Consider the following 18,580-nt stretch of genomic DNA (forward strand, 5'->3'; position numbering starts at 1 on the left):
GATTAGTAGAATCAGGCATGCTGGGTTGTACATCAGTGGGATAAGGGGAGGGTGTGAGGCTTTTTATCTGTATAACGTGAGGAAGAGGAGTAGCGCGTGACTCCTGGCTAATACTGGAGAGTGTGTGTCCTCGTGTCAGAGGGACCTCTCACACCATCTGTGTGTGTGTGTGTGTGTGTGTGTGGTGTGTGTGTGTGTGTCTCTCTCTCTCTAATCCCACCCTGTGCTGAGCAAAGGGGAACCAATCCCAATCCGCTCAACTAGGTACAGTGGGCCCAGGAAGTCTGTGTGTGTGTGTGTGCACATACGTGTGTGCGTGAACATATCTGTGTGTGTGTCTGCCTGTCTGTCTGTCTAAGTGTCATTGTGAGGCAGAGAGATTCACCTGATTGGTCAGGGAATACATTGACGGACACAGGTTACAAATAAAAGTCCCTTCACCACTGTTCTCCTCCGATTGTCTCCTGCTCTAGCAACACAGGTCTGTTTGTGTGTGTGTGTGTGTGTGCATTTTAAGTGTGTATGCAGTCACACTGGGCTACTGTAAATTAAACAGTTTGTTACAATGATGGATAGCAGTTAGGCAGTGAGGGGAACGATGGGAAACAATCGTATTGGATGCTTGGCAGGGCTGAGATGTCATATGTCAATTTAATGTTGATTTGGGGTTTGTGTGTCAGGAGGGGTTTGTATGTCATTGTGAGATACCATGTTCAAAATACACACAGTGTTGTGTTTATTAGGATATTCTTTACATAACTGTAAATACCAGGTGGTTGTTCAAATTAATAATGGCATTAGTAAAGAAAGCATTGGGGATTTGTCTAATCAATTATTTATCTCCCTCTCTTCTCTCTCTCTCTCTCTCTCCGTAAACCCATAGATCTCATACTCATAGATTTTCCAGTTTGCCACCATGAGTCCCAAGAACGTAATCTTCAAGAAGATGGCCAAGGACAAGTCGGTGAGTGTGTGTGTATGTGCGTGTGTTGGCAGGTATGCGTGCGCATGTGTGTCTGTGTGCTAAGCATTATTGTTAGAGTGGCATAATGCAATAATAACAAAATATGATTATTCTTGATATTTCACACATTGACTTGTATTCGACGAGCAAACATAACAATAGTTCTGCTCACTTAGCACTTACATATCCCTCAGTAGTCACTTTCCATAGTTGCTTGTCAAGTGGCTGTGGAAAGAGACTGTTCACTTAGATATTTCATGACTGTGTTGTCGTTAGCAAAGTGATGGCGTTAACAGGTGACACGGATGAAGCCATGCGTATGACAGATTACATTGAGATTAGATTAATGTATTACTCCTCTGAGATGTGTGTGTGTTAAAGGATACGCAACACATTTTCCCCAAGGAAAAAATGCTTGCAAGTGGGTTTAGAATGCTGTGAAAGTGTTTACATGTGCTTGAGTGTTTATGTGTTGTGTGCATGCATGCGCTAATGTGTTGACATAATTCCAAGTGAAGGCCTCAGGTATGATTTTATGTTTTGTACTTGATCAGGTTGGAGTATACATGGCGAAGAGGGACTTTGTAGATCGTGTGGACTCTGTCGAGCCAGTGGGTAAGCTCAGCTCATACTCTCTTCGTCAATTAAAACAATCCGGCCGTAAACCAATCAGCAACTCAACAAGTCAAAAACGAACCAATCATTACACAGCAAACACATAACACACTAAGGGCATTGCAAATCAAACAATCTAACACACAATTTATAAAATGCTGCCAGATCTAGTTGACTCTACATAACAGATGACTTAGGATGTTGAATTTTCTCAAAGGCCACTTTTGAGGTCAGAAAACATCTGACAAACTTAGATATTGTAATGTCCCTTTAATTGAAACCCCTCATTCAAATGGCTTACTGGATTCACAGTATTGCTTTAGACAAGAGCCTCAGCAATAAACACTTACATCAATGTAATTAGTTCTTCAGAGCCTTTGGCCAGGAATCAATCAAACGCAGATAAACTACCTAAACAACCAACATGTGATCTCCACAAACCTCTGAGAAACGGCCTTTAGAAGTTGCTAACCTGCATTGGTTTGAATCCTGGCCGCTGTCTTGTCTAATGCTGTAAATTCTAACCTATGCTGTTCTTCACTCACAATAGATGGTGTCATACTGGTTGACCCTGAGGTCCTCAAAGGAAAAAAAGGTCTGCATCTCACCAAACGTGTGCGTGTGTGTGCATGTGCACATGGGCAAGTGTATGTGCTTGTGTGTGTGGAACAGGGTAATTGGGCTCCATTTTAATTGAAGGCAGTCAATTCAGAAAGTGATCTGAATTAAAATTAATACAACTTTTTTTTAAAACAACTTTTAAAATAAATTGCTTTTACTTCAACTTTTATTGAGAAGCTATTGAAAATAGCAGTACTTGATGTAATCATATATTTTTGACGCCCCCTAGCGTTCGTCCAGCTGTCCTGCACGTTCCGGTACGGTCGTGAAGATATGGACGTGATGGGAATTGCCTTCCGTAGGGAGATCTACATAGCCATCCGTCAGGTGTATCCGCCCATACAGGACAGGGAGCAGTCCACACACACCAAGATGCAGGGCAAACTGCTGCGCAAACTGGGAGACAATGCCTTCCCTTTCTTTTTCGAGGTGAGGGCCAAGGACCTCAAGAGATACCAACATTTTATTGTACACGCACATTGCAAATTAAAAACACATATACATGTCAAGGAAAACACAAAACTCACATAGGCCTACTCGCCTCATTATGCGCAAACACACACACACACACACACACACACACACACACACACACACACACACACACACACACACACACACACACACACACACACACACACACACACACACACACACACACACGCCTCTCGTTCATCTTAATTACATTTGTGTGTGTGTCTGTGTGTTTCAGTTCCCTGATAACCTGCCTTGTTCAGTGGGTTTGCAGCCTGGCCCTAATGATTCTGGGAAGGTAAGGATTGTGAACCTTGACCTGGTTGTCGCTTACATTGCATAATTTTATTATGTGATATTTGTTTGTTATATTTGAAATGCATACACTGTATTTTCTATTCTGAGTATATTGTGACGATTGACGTATACAGTTGATATAATCTAAAAAGTAAGAAAAATCTATCTCTGATTGTGAGCATGCTCTGTTGTTGTCTTGGTAGCAATGTGTCGTGGAGTTTGAGGTCAAAGCCTTCAGTGCGGAGAGCCAGGAGGCCAAAGTCTGCAAACGGTCAGTGGAGTTTTCTCTGTCCCAAATAACCCCCATTCCTAACCCCAAGTCTCCACCATCGGCCCTGGAGAGCGGCTTTAACAGAAATAGCCGGTTGTGGCTCTATATCACAACAAACGTTGATGGATGGTGTCACGAAACCAATAACTAGCCTACCAATGTTGTTGCACTTGCTTCGTTTAGGGGTCCTAGGCCTAGTTACATGGTCTGTAACTTGAATGAATGTGTGCATTTTTGTGAGAAATCAGCATTTGAGGACCATGTTGGATGCACATGTGCCCAGGGAGCCAGCTCCTTCTTGATCTCTTGGTCGGCCAGTCCAAACTGATTATTATTTGTTCTGTTGGTGACAAAACAGAAATATGTAGAAAAGGAAAAATACAAAAGGCATGACCAAACTAAAGACTCAAAAAGAAACAAAAGGCCTCATGGACACCAAACTAAACAAACAGCTTCACAGCCCTTCCAGCTGGGTCAGTGACAATCACATAATTGGCAGCACCTGTCTCCTTATCAACCAGGCTCAGCACCTGGACACGGTTCCCTTGGGGAATGGAGTGTGGAATTGGTAGTGAGCTGTAGCGTGCTGTCTAAACTACCTAACATATTCCATAACAATGGTTCTATCTCATCCATTCCCTCCCTTTCTCTCCCCATCTCCCTTCCTCTATAGGAGTACCGTGCATCTGATGATCCGGAAGCTGCAGTATGCCCCGGAGAATAGCGGGACGGCCCCCTCTGTGAAGACCACCCGTGAGTTTGTCATGTCCGACAAGCCCCTGCACCTGGAGGCGAGTCTTGACAAGGAGGTGGGTAGGATACCATTAGAGTTAACAACACATCACTGGCCTTAGATTTGATGCATGTGCTCATAAAAGATTAGTGAAGCATCTACAGTGCATTCGGAAAGTATTCAGACCCCTTCCCTTTTTTTGTACACATTTTCTTACATTACAGCCTTGTTCTAAAATGGATTCAATTGTTTTTCCGCACACACCTATCTATATAAGGTCCCACAGTTAACAGCACATGTCAGAACAAAAACCAAGCCATGAGGTCGAAGGAATTGTCCGTACAGCTCTGAGACAGGATTGTGTTGAGGGACAGATCTGGGAAAGGGTACCAAAACATTTATGCAGCATTGAAGGTCCCCAAGAACAAAGTGGCATTCATTATTCTTAAATGGAAGAAGTTTGGAACCACCAAGTCTCTTCCTAGAGCTGGCCGCCCTTGCCAAACTGAGCAAATTGGGGAGAAGGGTGTTGGTCAGGGAGGTGACCAAGAACCCGATGGTCACTCTAACAGAGCTCCAGATTTCTTCTGTGGAGATGGGAGAAACTTCCAGAAGGACAACCATCTCTGCAGCACTTCGCCAATCAGGCCTTTATGGTAGAGTGGCCGGACATAAGCAACTCCTCAGTAAAAGGCACATGACACCCCACTTGGAGTTTGCCAAAAGACACCAAAGGACTCTCAGACAATGAGAAACAAGATTCTCTGGTCTGATAAAACCAAGATTGAACTATTTTGTCTGAATGCCAAGCATTGCACCTGGAAGACACCTGCCGCCATCCCTACGGTGAAGCATGGTGGTGGCAGCATCATGCTGTGGGGATGTTTTTCAGCAGCAGGGACTGGGAGACTAGTCAGGATCGAGGGAATGATGAGCAGCGCAAAGTACAGAGAGATCCTTGATGAAAACTGACTCCAGAGCGCTCAGTGACAATGACCCTAAGCACACAGCAAAGACAACGCAGGAGGGGGTTTGGGACAAGTCTCTGAATGTCCTTGAGTGACCCAGCTAGAGCCTGGACTTGAACCCGAACCCGATCTCTGGAGAGAGCTGAAAATAGCTGTGAGGCAATGCTCCCCATCCAACCTGACAGAGCTTGAGAGGATCTGCAGAGAAGAATGGGAGAAACTCCCCAAATCAGGTGTTCCAAGCTTGTAGCTTCAAACTCAAGAACACTCAAGACTGTAATCGCTGCCAAAGGTGCTTCAACAAAGTACTGAGTAAAGGGTCTGAATACTTATGTAAATGTGATATTGCATGTTTTTATTTGTAAAACATATACACAAATTTCTAAAAAATTGTTTTTGCTTTGTCATTATGGTCTATTGTGTGTGGACTGATAAGTGAAAAAAACGATTTAATACATTTTAGAATAAGGCGGTAACATAACAAAATGTTGAAAAAGTAAAGTGGTCTGAATACTTTTCGAATGCACTATATACAGTGTTTGTTGAAAGTGGGACCAGCAGTCGTATGTATTGAGAGTAGGATTTCTTATATAGGATCAGGTCCCCCCTGTCATGTTATCTTATTCACTGTGATCTAAAATGAAAAACTGATCCTAGATCAGCACTCTTACTCTGAGAAGCTTGATACACACGATCCCAGCTTTTGCATGTGCTGGGGCTTGTTCAATGGGGTCCAACATTTCAAACATTGCTGGTATAAATGTTATTTATAGACCTTCGACAATGGGATTTTTTCAGAGCGTTCCATATGGTCATATGGCCACAAAAAAAATGGCCGCCACAAGGAGCCCTCCTCTCTGACATTATTTCCTTCCCTTGCAGATCTACTACCATGGAGAGCCCATTAATGTGTGTGTCAACGTCACAAACAGCTCCAACAAGGATGTGAAGAACATCATTGTCTCTGGTAAGGAAAGACCAACACGTGTGGCAAACTTTCCAAACTGACACATATGAGAACGAACAAGATATCTACTCAATATTATATCAAAACTGTAAAAAGCAGTACCCCGCAATTTGCAAAGCACCAGATGTAAGAACACATCATATCTCCCTTATTATATTGCTAAATGATTTGTGAAGTATCTATTTAGGCATTATAAAATACTTTATGTGTCCTGTGCGGCTCAGTTGGTAGAGCATGGCACTTGCAGCGCTAGGGTTATGTGTTTGATTCCCCACGCGGTACCAGTATGAAAAACTTTGAAAATGTAAGCACTCAGTACTGTAAGTCTGGATAAGAATGTCTGATAAAATGTAAATGTAAAAATGTTTTGAAATGTGACTGGAGATGTCATACTCGTTCTTTCTCTATATTTTATTTCTCAGTGGACCAGGTGGCCACTGTGGTGTTGTATTCCAATGACAGCTACGTGAGGGCAGTGGCCTTAGAGGAATCTGGGTAAGCATCCAGCCTTTGAATGAATACATGTTTAAAATACATGTTTAAAATGCACTAAACCACAATGGAAATTATATTTCAATAATTAGAATCAGCTATGCAGTGTGACTGCAATACATACAACCTGGATAGCACCCCAAAATGTCTAACTAGGACTCTCCCATTGGTCCAGGGATGCTGTTGCTGCTGGTGCAAGCCTGAAGAAAGTGTACTCCCTCACTCCCCTATTGGTCTGCAACCGGGAGAGGCGGGGCATAGCTCTTGATGGCAAGTTGAAGCATGAAGACACTAATCTGGCATCGTCTAGCATGTGAGTATCCCGTCAGTCATCGCCAGCTAGTAAAGCAAGTGGTGATGCTGGAGGTCAATCTGGGTCGTGTTCATTAGGACACTCCATAGCAAAACATTTGGAAAATGAGAAACGCTTCTTACTGGACAAGTTCAAATAGTACCTCCCCTTTACCTTTTCGCAACATTTTCATTAGTTTGTGCCTACTGAACACGACTATGGAACATTCAAATATATTGTGTAGAACAGACATCCCAGCAACCAAAATTGGTTATGTGAAAGTTCCCAGAACACTCGTTAGGTCGTGTGTTCTCAAAACACCAAAAATGTCCAGCTGTGCTGATGATTATACACTGAACGAAAATATAATTGCAACATATAAAGTGTCGGTCCCATATTTCATGAGCTGAAATAAAAGATCCCAGAAATGTATGATATGCACAAAAAGCTTATTTCTCTAAAGTTTTTGACAAATTTGTTTACATTCCTTTTTAGTGGGTATTTCTCCTTTGCCAAGATAAACCATCCACTTGACAGGTGTGGTATTATCAAGAAGCTGATTAAACAGCATGATCATTACACAAGTGCAGCTTGTGGACAATAAAAGGCTACTCTAAAATGTGCAGTTTTGGCACACAATACAATGCTACAGAATCTCAAGTTTTGAGGGAGGGTGTAATCGAACACTTCCCGATTGAATAAACCCCCACTTCCCTCCATTCTGCTAGCAAATGTGCAATCTTTGGACAATAAAATAGACGAGTTACTGGCAAGATTAAACTACCAACGGGACATTTAAAAACTAACATCTTATGCTTCACGGAGTCGGGGCTGAACGACGACAAAATCAACGTACAGCTGGCTGGTTATACGCTGTACTGGCAGGATAGAACAGTGGTGTCTGGTAAGACAAGGGGCGGCGGGTCTATGTATTTTTGTAAACAGCTTGTGCACGATATTTAAGGAAGTCTCGAGCTATTGCTTGCCTGAGGTAGAGTATCTCATGATAAGCTGTAGACCACATTACCTACCGAGAGAGTTTTCATCTGTATTCTTTGTAGCCGTTTACATACCACCAAAGTCAGAGGCTGGCACTAAAACAGCATTGAATGACCTGTATTCCGACATAAGCAAACAAGAAAACACTCACCCAGAGGCGGCGCTCCTAGTAGCCGAGAACTTTAATGCAGGGAAACTTAAATCCGTTTTTCCAAATTTCTATCAGCATGTTAAATGTGCAACCGGAGGAAAAATAACTCTGGACCACCTATCCTCCACACACAGAGACGCATACAAAGCTCTCCCTCGAAAATCTGACCATAAATCTATCCTCCTGATTCCTGCTTACAAGCAAAAATTAAAGCAGGAAGCACCAGTGACTAGATCAATAAAAAAGTGGTCAGATGAAGCAGATGCTAAGTTACATTACTGTTTTGCTAGCACAGACTGGAATATGTTCTGGGATTCCTCCGATGGCATTGAGGAGTACACCACATCAGTCATTGGCTTCATCAATAAGTGCATTGATGACGTCGTCCCCACAGTGACTGTACGTACATACCCCAACCAGAAGCCATGGATTACAGGCAGCATCTGCACTAAGCTAAAGGCTAGAGCTGCTGCTTTGAAGCTTATAAGAAGTCCCGCTATGCCCTCCGACGAATCATCAAACAGGCAACAGGGCTAAGATCCTAATCGTACCACACTGGCTCTGACGCTCGTCGGATGTGGAGGGGCTTGCAAACCATTACAGACTACAAAGGGAAGCACAGCCGAGAGCTGCCCAGTGACACGAGCCTACCAGACGAGCTAAACTTCTATGCTCGCCTCGAGGCAAATAATATTGAAACATGCATGAGAGCACCAGCTGTTCCTGAAGACTGTGTGATCACGCTCTCCGCAGCTGATGTGAGTCAGACCTTTAAACAGGTCAACATTTACAAGGCCGTAGGGCCAGACGGATTACAAGGATGTGAGCATGCGCTGACCAACTGGCAAGTGTCTTCACTGACATTTTCAACCTCTCTCTGTCCGAGTCTGTAATACCAACATCTTTTAATCAGATCACCACATTCCCTGTTCCCAAGAACACTAAGGTAACCTGCTTAAATGACTACCGACCCATTAGCACTCACGTCTGTAGCCATGAAGTGCCTTGAAAGGCTGATCATGGCTCACATCTACACCATCATCCCAGAAACCCAAGACCCACTCCAATTTGCATACCACCCCAACAGATCCACAGATGATGCCATTTCCATTGCACTCCACACTGCCCTTTCCCACCTGGACAAAAGGAACACCTATGTGAGAATTCTATTCATTGACTAAAGCTCAGCGTCCAACACCATAGTGCCCTCAAAGCTCATCAATAAGCTAAGGTCCCTGGGACTAAACACCTCCCTCTGCAACTGGTTCCTGGACTTCCTGATGGGCCGTGCTCAGTCCTCTCCTGTACTCCCTGTTCACTCATGATTGCATGGCCAGGCACGACTCCAACACCATCATTACATTTGCCGATGACACAACAGTGGTAGGTCTGATCACCAACAACAACGAGACAGCCTATAGGGAGGTCAGAGACTTGGTCGTGTGGTGCCAGAATAACAACCTCTCCCTCAACGTGATCAAGACAAATGAGATGATTGTAGACTACAGGAAAAAGATGACCGAGCACGTTCCCATCCTCATCGACGGGGCTGCAGTGGAGCAGGTTGAGAGCTTCAAGTTCCTTGGTGTCCACATCACCAACAAACTAACATGATCCAAACACATCAAGACAGTCGTGATGAGGGCACGACAAAACCCATTCCCTCTCAGGAGACTGAAAAGATTTGGCATGGGTCCTCAGATCCTCAAAAGGTTCTACAGCTGCACCACCAAGAGCATGGTTGCATCACTGCCTAGAATGGCAACTGCTCAGCCTCCGACCGCAAGGCGCTACAATGTTACGATGAGCGAAGGGGGGGAACCCAAGAGCGGAGTCAGAAGAGGAAGCCAGAATGAATGCACAAATTTTTTTATTGAACACAGAGAAATGGGGAGTGCAGAACCGGGGTAGCTCAGATGAGTTGCAAAAAAACAGGAGTGTAGAGTGAGGTTGGAGTTGGCTGAGTAGAACAGGGGAACAGGTCCTGAGGGGAATCCAAGGTAATGGTGGTGAGTGATATCCAGAGCAAGGTGGTTGGTGGTGAGATGTGGAACAGAGACAGGAGCCAGAGACAGAGCGGGAACTGCAAGGAGAAGACAAAAATTGTGTAAGGCAGGAAAACGAGCGCAGCAGAGCATCAGAATCTTGAGAATAGACAACAGGCTAGAATGAGCAGAGTGAGCAGAGATTACGATCTGGCAGAGTGGAGGTGGCAGGAATGAGTACATGTAGAGGTCTAGATTTATGGAACGATTTGCAGCTGGTAGGGATCTGCTCTGACTCCAGCACACCTGTCTCCAACCACACAATCACAACCAGAGATAGAGAGAGAGAGAGAGAGTGAGAGAGAGAATGTATACAGGGGGAGAACTGCAGGTTAGGACCACACCGGATGAAGACCTGAGGGCGTAGTGGGAGCAGATGTGACATACAGATGGTAGTGCGAATGGCCCCGTACATTACTGGGGCCAAGCTTCCTGGACCTCTTTACCAGGCGATTATTGCTATTGTTAGTTCACTGCTGCTCTTTACTTGTTACTTTTAAATCTTATTCTTATCTGTATTTTTTTTAAACTGCATTGTTGGCTTGTAAGTAAGCATTTCACTGTAAGACCTGCAGTATTCGGTGCATGTGAGTAATGCAATTTGATTTGATTTGAATTGTCATGCTTCCTGCAGGAATGTCCACCAAAGCTGTTGCCAGATAATTTCTCTACCATAAGCCGCTTCCAAAGTAATTTTAGAGAATTTGGCAGTACATCCAATCTGCCTCACAAGCACAGACCACAAGTAACCACGCCAGCCCAGGACCTCCACATTCTGCTTCTTCACCTGTGGGATCATCTGAGACCAGCCACCCAGACAGGTGACAACTTAAGAATTTCTGCACAAACTGTCAGAAATAGTCTCAGGGAAGCTCATCTGTGTGCTCGTCATCCTCAACAGGGTATTGACCTGACTGCAGTTCGGCGTCGTAACCGACTCACCTTTGATGGCTTTTGGAAAGCTGGAGAAGTGTGCTCTTCACGAATGAATCCCGGTTTCAACCGTAGAAGGCAGACAGTGTGTAGAGCGTCATGTGGGCAAACGGTTTGCTGATGTCATCGTTGTGAACAGAGTGCCCAATGGTTGCAGTGGGGTTATGATATGGGCTGGCATAAGCTACGGACAATGAACAGAAATACCTTTTATTGATGGCCATTTGAATGCACAGAGATACCATGATGAGATCCAAAGGACTGTTGTGGTGCCATTAATCTACTGCCATCACCTCATGTTTCAGCATGATAATACACGGCCACATGTTGTAAAGATCTGTACACAATTCCTGGAAGCAGAAAATGTCCCAGTTCTTCCATGGACTGCATACTCACCAGACATGTCACCCATTGAGCATGTTTGGGATGCTCTAGATCGACGTGTACGACCACATGTTCCAGTTCCCGCCAATATCTAGCAACTCCACACATCTGTTGAAGAGGAGGTGGCAGGTAGCCTAGTGCGTTGGGTCAATAACCGAAAGGTTGCTAGATCGAATTCCTGAGTTGACAAGGTAAAAAGCTGTCGTTCTGACCCTGAACAAGACAGTTAACCCACTGTTCCTAGGCCGTCATTGTAAATAAGCTCTTAACTGACTAGTCTAGTTAAATAAAGGTTCAATAAATAAAAAAGAGTAGTGGGACAACATTCCAATCAACAGCCTGATCAACTTTATGTGAAGGAGATGTGTCACGCTACATGAAGCAAATGGTGGTCACACCAGATACTGACTGGTTTTCTGATCCACACACTTACCTTTTTTAAGGTATTTGTGACCAACAGATGCATATCTGTATTCCCAGTCATGTGAAATCAATAGATTATGGCCTAATGAATTATTTCATTTCACAGATTTTCTTAAATGAACTGTAACAAATTAAAATCTTTGAAATTGTTGCATGCTGCTTTTACATATATTTCTTCTCAGAGTAGAATGTTTTTATAAACATTTGTCTGACATTTTTTAAATGTTTTTTTATGTTTATGTAAAAGATTCCCAGAATGTTTCATTAGGTTGTGGGAACAGGATGGTGAGAACATTATGGGGACATCACAAAATATACTGTATATATGTTCCCAAAACACAAAAACTCACCTGAATGAAAATTGCTTCTTGTTCCTAGGAAACTATACAGTATTGTGTTATTTCTTACATTGTTACCCCAGGAAATCTTAGGTTTTATTACACACAGTCGGGAGGAACTATTGGATATAAGAGCAACGTCAACTCACCAACATTACGACCAGGAATACGACTTTCCCGAAGCTGATCCTCTGTTTGGCCCACCACCCAGGACAATGGATCGGATCCCAGCCGGCGACCCAAACAATGGCGCCATAGAAGGGGCAGACGGAGCGGTCTTCTGGTCAAGCTCCGTAGACGGGCACATTGCGCACTGCTCTGCGAGCATCCTACTCGCCAATGTCCAGTCTCTTGACAACAAGGTAGACAAAATCCGAGCAAGGGTTGCCTTCCAGAAAGACATCAGAGACTGTAACTTTCTTTGTTTCATGGAAACATGGCTCACTCGAGTCGGTACAGCCACCTGGCTTCTTCACGCATTGCGCCGACAGAAATAAGCATCAATCTGGTAAGAAGAAGGGCGGGGGTGTATGCCTTATGATTAACGAGACGTTGTGTGATCAGAACAACATACAAGAACTCAAATCCTTTTGCTCCCCTGACTTAGAATTCCTCACAATCAGATGCCGACCACATTATCTACCAAGAGAATTCTCTTCGATCATAATCACAGTCGTGTATATTCCCCCTCAGCAGACACATCGACAGCCCTAAAAGAACTTCATTCGACTCTATGTAAACTGGAAACCACATATCCTGAGGCTGCATTCATTGTAGCTGGGGATTTTAACAAGGCTAATCTGAAAACAAGGCTCCCTAAATTCTATCAGCATATCGATTGCGCAACCCAGGTTGGCAAAACCCTGGATCAATGTTATTCTAACTTCCCTCCCCTGCCCTCCTTTTGGAAAATCTGAACACGACTTCATTATGTTGCTCCCAGCCAAAAGACAGAAACTAAAACAGGAAGCACCCGCGCTCAGGTCTGTTCAACACTGGTCCGACCAATCAGATTCCACACTTCAAGATTGCTTCGATTACATGGACTGGGATGTTCCACATAGTGTCGAACAACAACATTGATGAATACGCTGATTCAGTGAGCGAGTTTATTAGCAAGTGCATCGGTGATGTGTACCCACAGCGTCTATTAAAACATTCCCCAAACAGAAACCGTGGATTGATGGCAGCATTCGCGCAAACCTGAAAGTGTGAACCACTGCTTTTAATCAGGGCCAGGTGACCGGAAACATGACCGAATACAAACAGTGTAGCTATTCCTTCCGCAAGGCAATCAAAAAAGCTACGCTTCAGTATAGAGACAAAGTAGAGTCGCAATTCAACGGCTCAAACACGAGAGGTATATGGCAGTGTTTACAGTCCATCACGGACTACAAAAGGAAAACCAGCCCCGTCGCGGACCACGATGTCTTGCACCACGATGTCTTGCTCCCAGACAGACTAAACAACTTCTTTGCTCGCTTTGAGGACAATACAGTGCCACTGACACGGCTACCAAAACCCGCGGGCTCTCCTTCACTGCACCCAACATGAGTAAAACATTTAAACATGTTAACCCTCGCAAGGCTGCAGGCCCAGACGGCATCCCCAGCCGCGTCCTCAGAGCATGCGCAGACCAGCTGGCTGGTGTGGTTGCGGACATATTCAATCAATCCTTATCCCAGTCTGCTGTTCCCACATGCTTCAAGAGGGCCACCATTGTTCCTGTTCCCAAGAAAGCTAAGGTAACTGAGGTAAATGACTACCGCCCCGTAGCACTCACTTCCGTCATCATGAAGTGCTTTGAGAGACTTGTCAAGGACCATACTGACACCCTTGACCCACTCCAATTTGCTTAGGTCCACAGACGACGCAATTGCAATCACACACTGGGTAGGTAACAACATCTCCACCCCGCTGATCCTCTTCACTGGGGCCCCACAAGGGTGCATTCTCAGCCCTCTCCTGTACACCCTGTTCACCCACGACTGCGTGGCCATGCACGCCTCCAACTCAATCATCAAGTTTGCAGACGACTCTACAGTGGTAGGCTTGATTACCAACAACGACGAGACAGTTTACAGGAAAAATGTGTCAGGAAAATAACCTTACACTCAATGTCAACAAAACAAAGGAGCTGATCGTGGACTTCAGGAAACAGCAGAGGGAGCAGCCCTCTATCCACATCGACGGGACAGTAGTGGAGAGGGTGGAAAGTTTTAAGTTTCTCGGCGTACACATCACAGATAAACTGAAATGGTCCACCCACACAGACAGCGTGGTGAAGAAGGCGCAGCAGAACCTCTTCAACCTCAGGAGGCTGAAGAAATTTGGCTTGTCACCAAAAACACTCACAAACTTTTACAGATGCACAATCGAGAGCATCCTGTCGGGCTGCATCACCGCCTGGTACGGCCACTGCTCCGCCCATAACTGTAAGGCTCTCCAAAGGGTAGTGAGGTCTGCACAGCGCATCACCGGGGGAAAACTACCTGCCCTCCAGGACACCTACACCCCCCGATGTCACAGGAAGGCCAAAAAGATCATCAAGGACAACAACCACCCGAGCCACTGCCTGTTCATCCCGCTATCATCCAGAAGGTGAGGTCAGTACAGGTGCATCAAAGCTGGGACAGAGAGACTGAAAAACGGCTTCTATCTCAAGGCCATCAGACTGTTAAACAGCCATCACTAACATTGAGTGGCTGCTGCCAACATACTGACTCAACTCCAGCCACTTTAATAATGGAAAAAGTAATGTAATAAATGTATCACTAGCCACTTTAAACAATGCCACTTTATATAATGTTTACATACCCTACATTACTCATCTCATATGTATATACTGTACTCTATACCATCTACTGCATCTTGCCTATGCCTTTCGGCCATCACTCATTCATATATTTTTATGTACATATTCTTATTCATTCCTTTACACTTGTGTGCATAAGGTAGTTGTTGTGAAATTGTTAGGTTAGATTACTTGTTAGATATTACTGCATGGTCGGAACTAGAAGTACAAGCATTTCGCTACACTGTATGTGACAATAAAATTTGATTTGATTTGAATGAAACATTCTGGGAACCTTTTTAAGATCAGAAAAATGTGCTCTGGGAACATTCATGCAACATCAGGCAAATGTGTCCAAACTTTTCACTAGTACTGTGTGTGTATATATATATATATATATATATATATACATTCTTTGAATGTTTATGGGATGTTATCATCCCAATGTTAGATTAAACTCTAACTAGAACTTAATGGGAATCTTATGGAATGTTCCCTGTTTGCTGGGATTTATCTCTAAACAAATAATCATGTAAGCTCTACTCTTGTCATTTCTATCTGCCACGTTCATGGCGTTGCTTCCTGAACGCAAATGTTATCCTTTATTGAAACATATTAAAGTGTGTCATTAATAGGATACTACAAAGGCAACACTATAGGGCTGATACAAGTAGCCTTTTATACTGGTGACCTAATTACACGTCTCCACTTTCTTCTTTCTTCATTTCCATTTCTTTCACCTCGTTCTCTCTCTCTCTCTCTCTCTCTCTCTCGCTCTCTCTCTCTCCATCTCTCGCTCTCTCTCTCTCTCTCTCTCGCTCTCTCTCTCTCTCTCTCTCTCTCTCTCTCTCTCTCTCTATTGTGCCCTACAGTGTTAAAGAAGGTGTGCTGAAGGAGGTTCTAGGAATCCTGGTGTCATACAGAGTCATGGTTAAGCTCATCATTGGCGGGTCAGTCCACTGTGTGCGTGTGCGGCGCGTGTGCGTTTGTGTTTGATGCTTGGGTTTGTTATTGGTTATGTTCTTTACTTTGTATGTTTAATACGTTTTTTCTCTTTTATGCTTTCGTAGAATATTGGGATCTAGGTATGATGGCTTTATCTTATTCAGCATTGCATTTCTAAGAGTGTGTGTGTGTGCTGTTGTGTGTGTTTGTGTGAGTGTTTGTTATGGTTGATTATATTATATGTGCGGTTAATTTGTATCCTATTTGTTTTACTTCAGTGAGGTGGGAGTAGAGCTGCCACTCACACTGATGCACCCAAAACCTGACCTAGGTACAAATATTTTTATTTCAATATGTGGTCATGAGTTACATGAGTTACATTTTTCTGAAGTTTTCAAGGCTTCACTCCATAGTCCAAAAGTAGCTAACCCATGAAATCTAATCACTTGTGTTGTTATTTTTTGCCTTCTGAAGTGAGGGAAAGGTAAAATTGGATTATCTTTACTCCATGTTTTGCTTAGAAGTCATATGTGTTTACATGATTGATCAACAATTAATCCGTGGAGGGTGTCATATTCTAAATATGCACCTGGACACATTTTATCTCTCTGTCTTTCTCTTGTTTCTCTCTGACCATGTGTCTTCATCCTCTTATCTTTCTGTCTTTCTCTTGTTTCTCTCTGACCATGTGTATTCCTCCTCTTATCTTTCTGTCTTTCTCTTGTTTCTCTCTGACCATGTGTATTCCTCCTCTTATCTTTCTGTCTTTCTCTTGTTTCTCTCTGACCATGTGTCTTCCTCCTCTTATCTTTCTGTCTTTCTCTTGTTTCTCTCTCACCGTGCCTCTCTGTCTTCCTCCTCTTTTCTTTCTGTCTTTCTCTTGTTTCTCTCTGACCATGTGTCTTCATCCTCTTATCTTTCTGTCTTTCTCTTGTTTCTCTCTGACCATGTGCCTTCCTCCATTTATCTTTCTGTCTTTCTCTTGTTTCTCTCTCACCGTGCCTCTCTGTCTTCCTCCTCTTTTCTTTCTGTCTTTCTCTTGTTTCTCTCTGACCATGTGCCTTCATCCTCGTATCTTTCTGTCTTTCTCTTGTTTCACTCTGACCATGTGTCTTCATCCTCTTATCTTTCTGTCTTTCTCTTGTTTCTCTCTGACCATGTGTCTTCATCCTCTTATCTTTCTGTCTTTCTCTTGTTTCTCTCTGACCATGTGTCTTCATCCTCTTATCTTTCTGTCTTTCTCTTGTTTCTCTCTGACCATGCCTCTCTGTCTTCCTCCTCTTATCTTTCTGTCTTTCATTTCTTTCTGTCTGTATTTCCGCTTATTTCCAATCACTGTTTGTCTGTCTTTCTGGCTGCCTACCTGACTCGTGTGTGTCTGTGTGTCTGTGTCTCTCTGTCTGTCTTTTCATACACCTGTCTGTCTTTTCATACACCTGTTTGTCTTTTCATACACCTGTCTGTCTTTTCATACACCTACCTTCTTGCTTATCTGACTGTCCTCTTGTCTTGCCACCTCTATGGCTTTACATCTGTCCGGTTGTCCATCCACACATTTCTTGGGAGCAGCGAGCTGGAAGAGGAGATGGTGTTTGAGGAGTTCAAGCGCTCCTACATGAAGGGGATGGTTGACGATGAAGAGGAAGGCAACGTGTCTACAGGAGACGCCGCTTCCTGAGCAGGGCCCCTCGTCGCTGGCCAGGCAGCCTCTGTCACAGCACCCCTTGTGGTTGCCTCCAGTACTCCATACAACGAGAATGGAAAACGGGGATAGTATTGAGTAAAAAGTATAACGATAGCAGTCAAAACAATTGTGGTTAGGTGTTTGAGTCACCCTTAGAGGTAGTTTAGAACATTGCTGGTGGATGATTTATATTTTATTCACAGCTTAGGGGGTCTGTATTTCAGCCTCACCATCAGTAGACTCTTTCAGCTTTGTAATCGGCAGGATTTCACTCACTGTCTTATGGTCACCGTGAGCACTGGGTAATGTAACATCCATCCCTGTCTTTAATAAAGAGTTTGGCAGCCATGTTGTGAGGTGAATGGTGGCCATTTTGAGTCATCTAAAAGATGCTCTGTTACATTGACTATTATTAGCGTTATCTAGTAGATAAAAGTGTAGTGCACTAGATAACTGGACATATATTTGTGCTTGCAGTGAAGACCAACTGTCTTGTACTTGCGTTATGGTATTAAAAGCTAGAGATGTTCTCACAAAAGCTATAGTATTACATTTTCATAGCATCCTTTCATAGAGGGAAGATACTTTGTCAACGCAGGCTTTACTCAAGCCTATAACAGTAACAGCTGGGGTTAGATTAAAATCTACCTGGGAGGCACACTCTTAGAAAAAAGGTGCTATCTAGAACCCTATTGGGTTCTTCGGCTGTCCCCAAAGGGGAACCCTTTGAATAAACCTTTTGGGTTCCATTTAGAACTCTTTCTACAGAGGGTTTTTACATGGAACCCAAAAGGGTTATACCTAGAACCCAAAAAGATTTGACCTGGAACCAAAAAGGGTTCTCCTATGGGGACAGCTAAATAACCATTTTGAAACACTTTTTTTGTAAGAGTGTAGGGCTGCCTTACAGGTGTTGTTGAGGGCAGATTTGTCCCTTGTGCTTCAACAAGTCACACACAAATAAGTATGAACGACACAAAGACGGACGCACGGTCAAACCAATCAAAAACAGACAAAGACCAAGAGTTTACATTTGATTTAGGCGAGGATGAGCACTATACAGAACAAAACACAAGCAACAACCGTCAAATCTATGTACTACAAATCACAAAACAACATACTGTATCTACCTGTATCAGAATGCATCACCAATCACTTTAGATACTATTGAGGAGTATACATCTGTTCCA

General features: G+C 43.7%; 1 protein-coding gene across 1 annotated transcript; it reads left to right on the forward strand.

The window, feature by feature from the left end:
* The first annotated feature begins 381 nt into the window (after window positions 1-381).
* LOC139386580 (S-antigen; retina and pineal gland (arrestin) a) lies at window positions 382-17,738 on the forward strand. The gene is made up of 16 exons (XM_071132241.1): window positions 382-481; window positions 884-964; window positions 1,519-1,579; window positions 2,130-2,174; window positions 2,430-2,629; window positions 2,913-2,972; window positions 3,175-3,242; window positions 3,916-4,051; window positions 5,826-5,910; window positions 6,333-6,405; window positions 6,578-6,715; window positions 15,634-15,711; window positions 15,832-15,846; window positions 15,985-16,037; window positions 16,181-16,190; window positions 17,276-17,738. Exons 2-16 carry the CDS (start codon window positions 917-919, stop codon window positions 17,382-17,384), a joined length of 1,179 nt encoding a protein of 392 aa, XP_070988342.1. The 5' UTR covers window positions 382-481; window positions 884-916; the 3' UTR covers window positions 17,385-17,738.
* Window positions 17,739-18,580: the final 842 nt, after the last annotated feature.

Source organism: Oncorhynchus clarkii, chromosome 28, assembly GCF_045791955.1.
Source record: "Oncorhynchus clarkii lewisi isolate Uvic-CL-2024 chromosome 28, UVic_Ocla_1.0, whole genome shotgun sequence".
NCBI lineage: Eukaryota > Metazoa > Chordata > Actinopteri > Salmoniformes > Salmonidae > Oncorhynchus > Oncorhynchus clarkii.

Coding starts and splice junctions, on each gene's coding strand:
- LOC139386580 (XM_071132241.1), top strand. CDS start 917: ATGAGTCCCAAGAACGTAATCTTCAAGAAGATGGCCAAGGACAAGTCG. Junction 2,630..2,912: donor CCTTCCCTTTCTTTTTCGAG/GTGAGGGCCAAG, acceptor TGTGTGTTTCAG/TTCCCTGATAACCTGCCTTG. Junction 3,243..3,915: donor GAGGCCAAAGTCTGCAAACG/GTCAGTGGAGTT, acceptor CTTCCTCTATAG/GAGTACCGTGCATCTGATGA.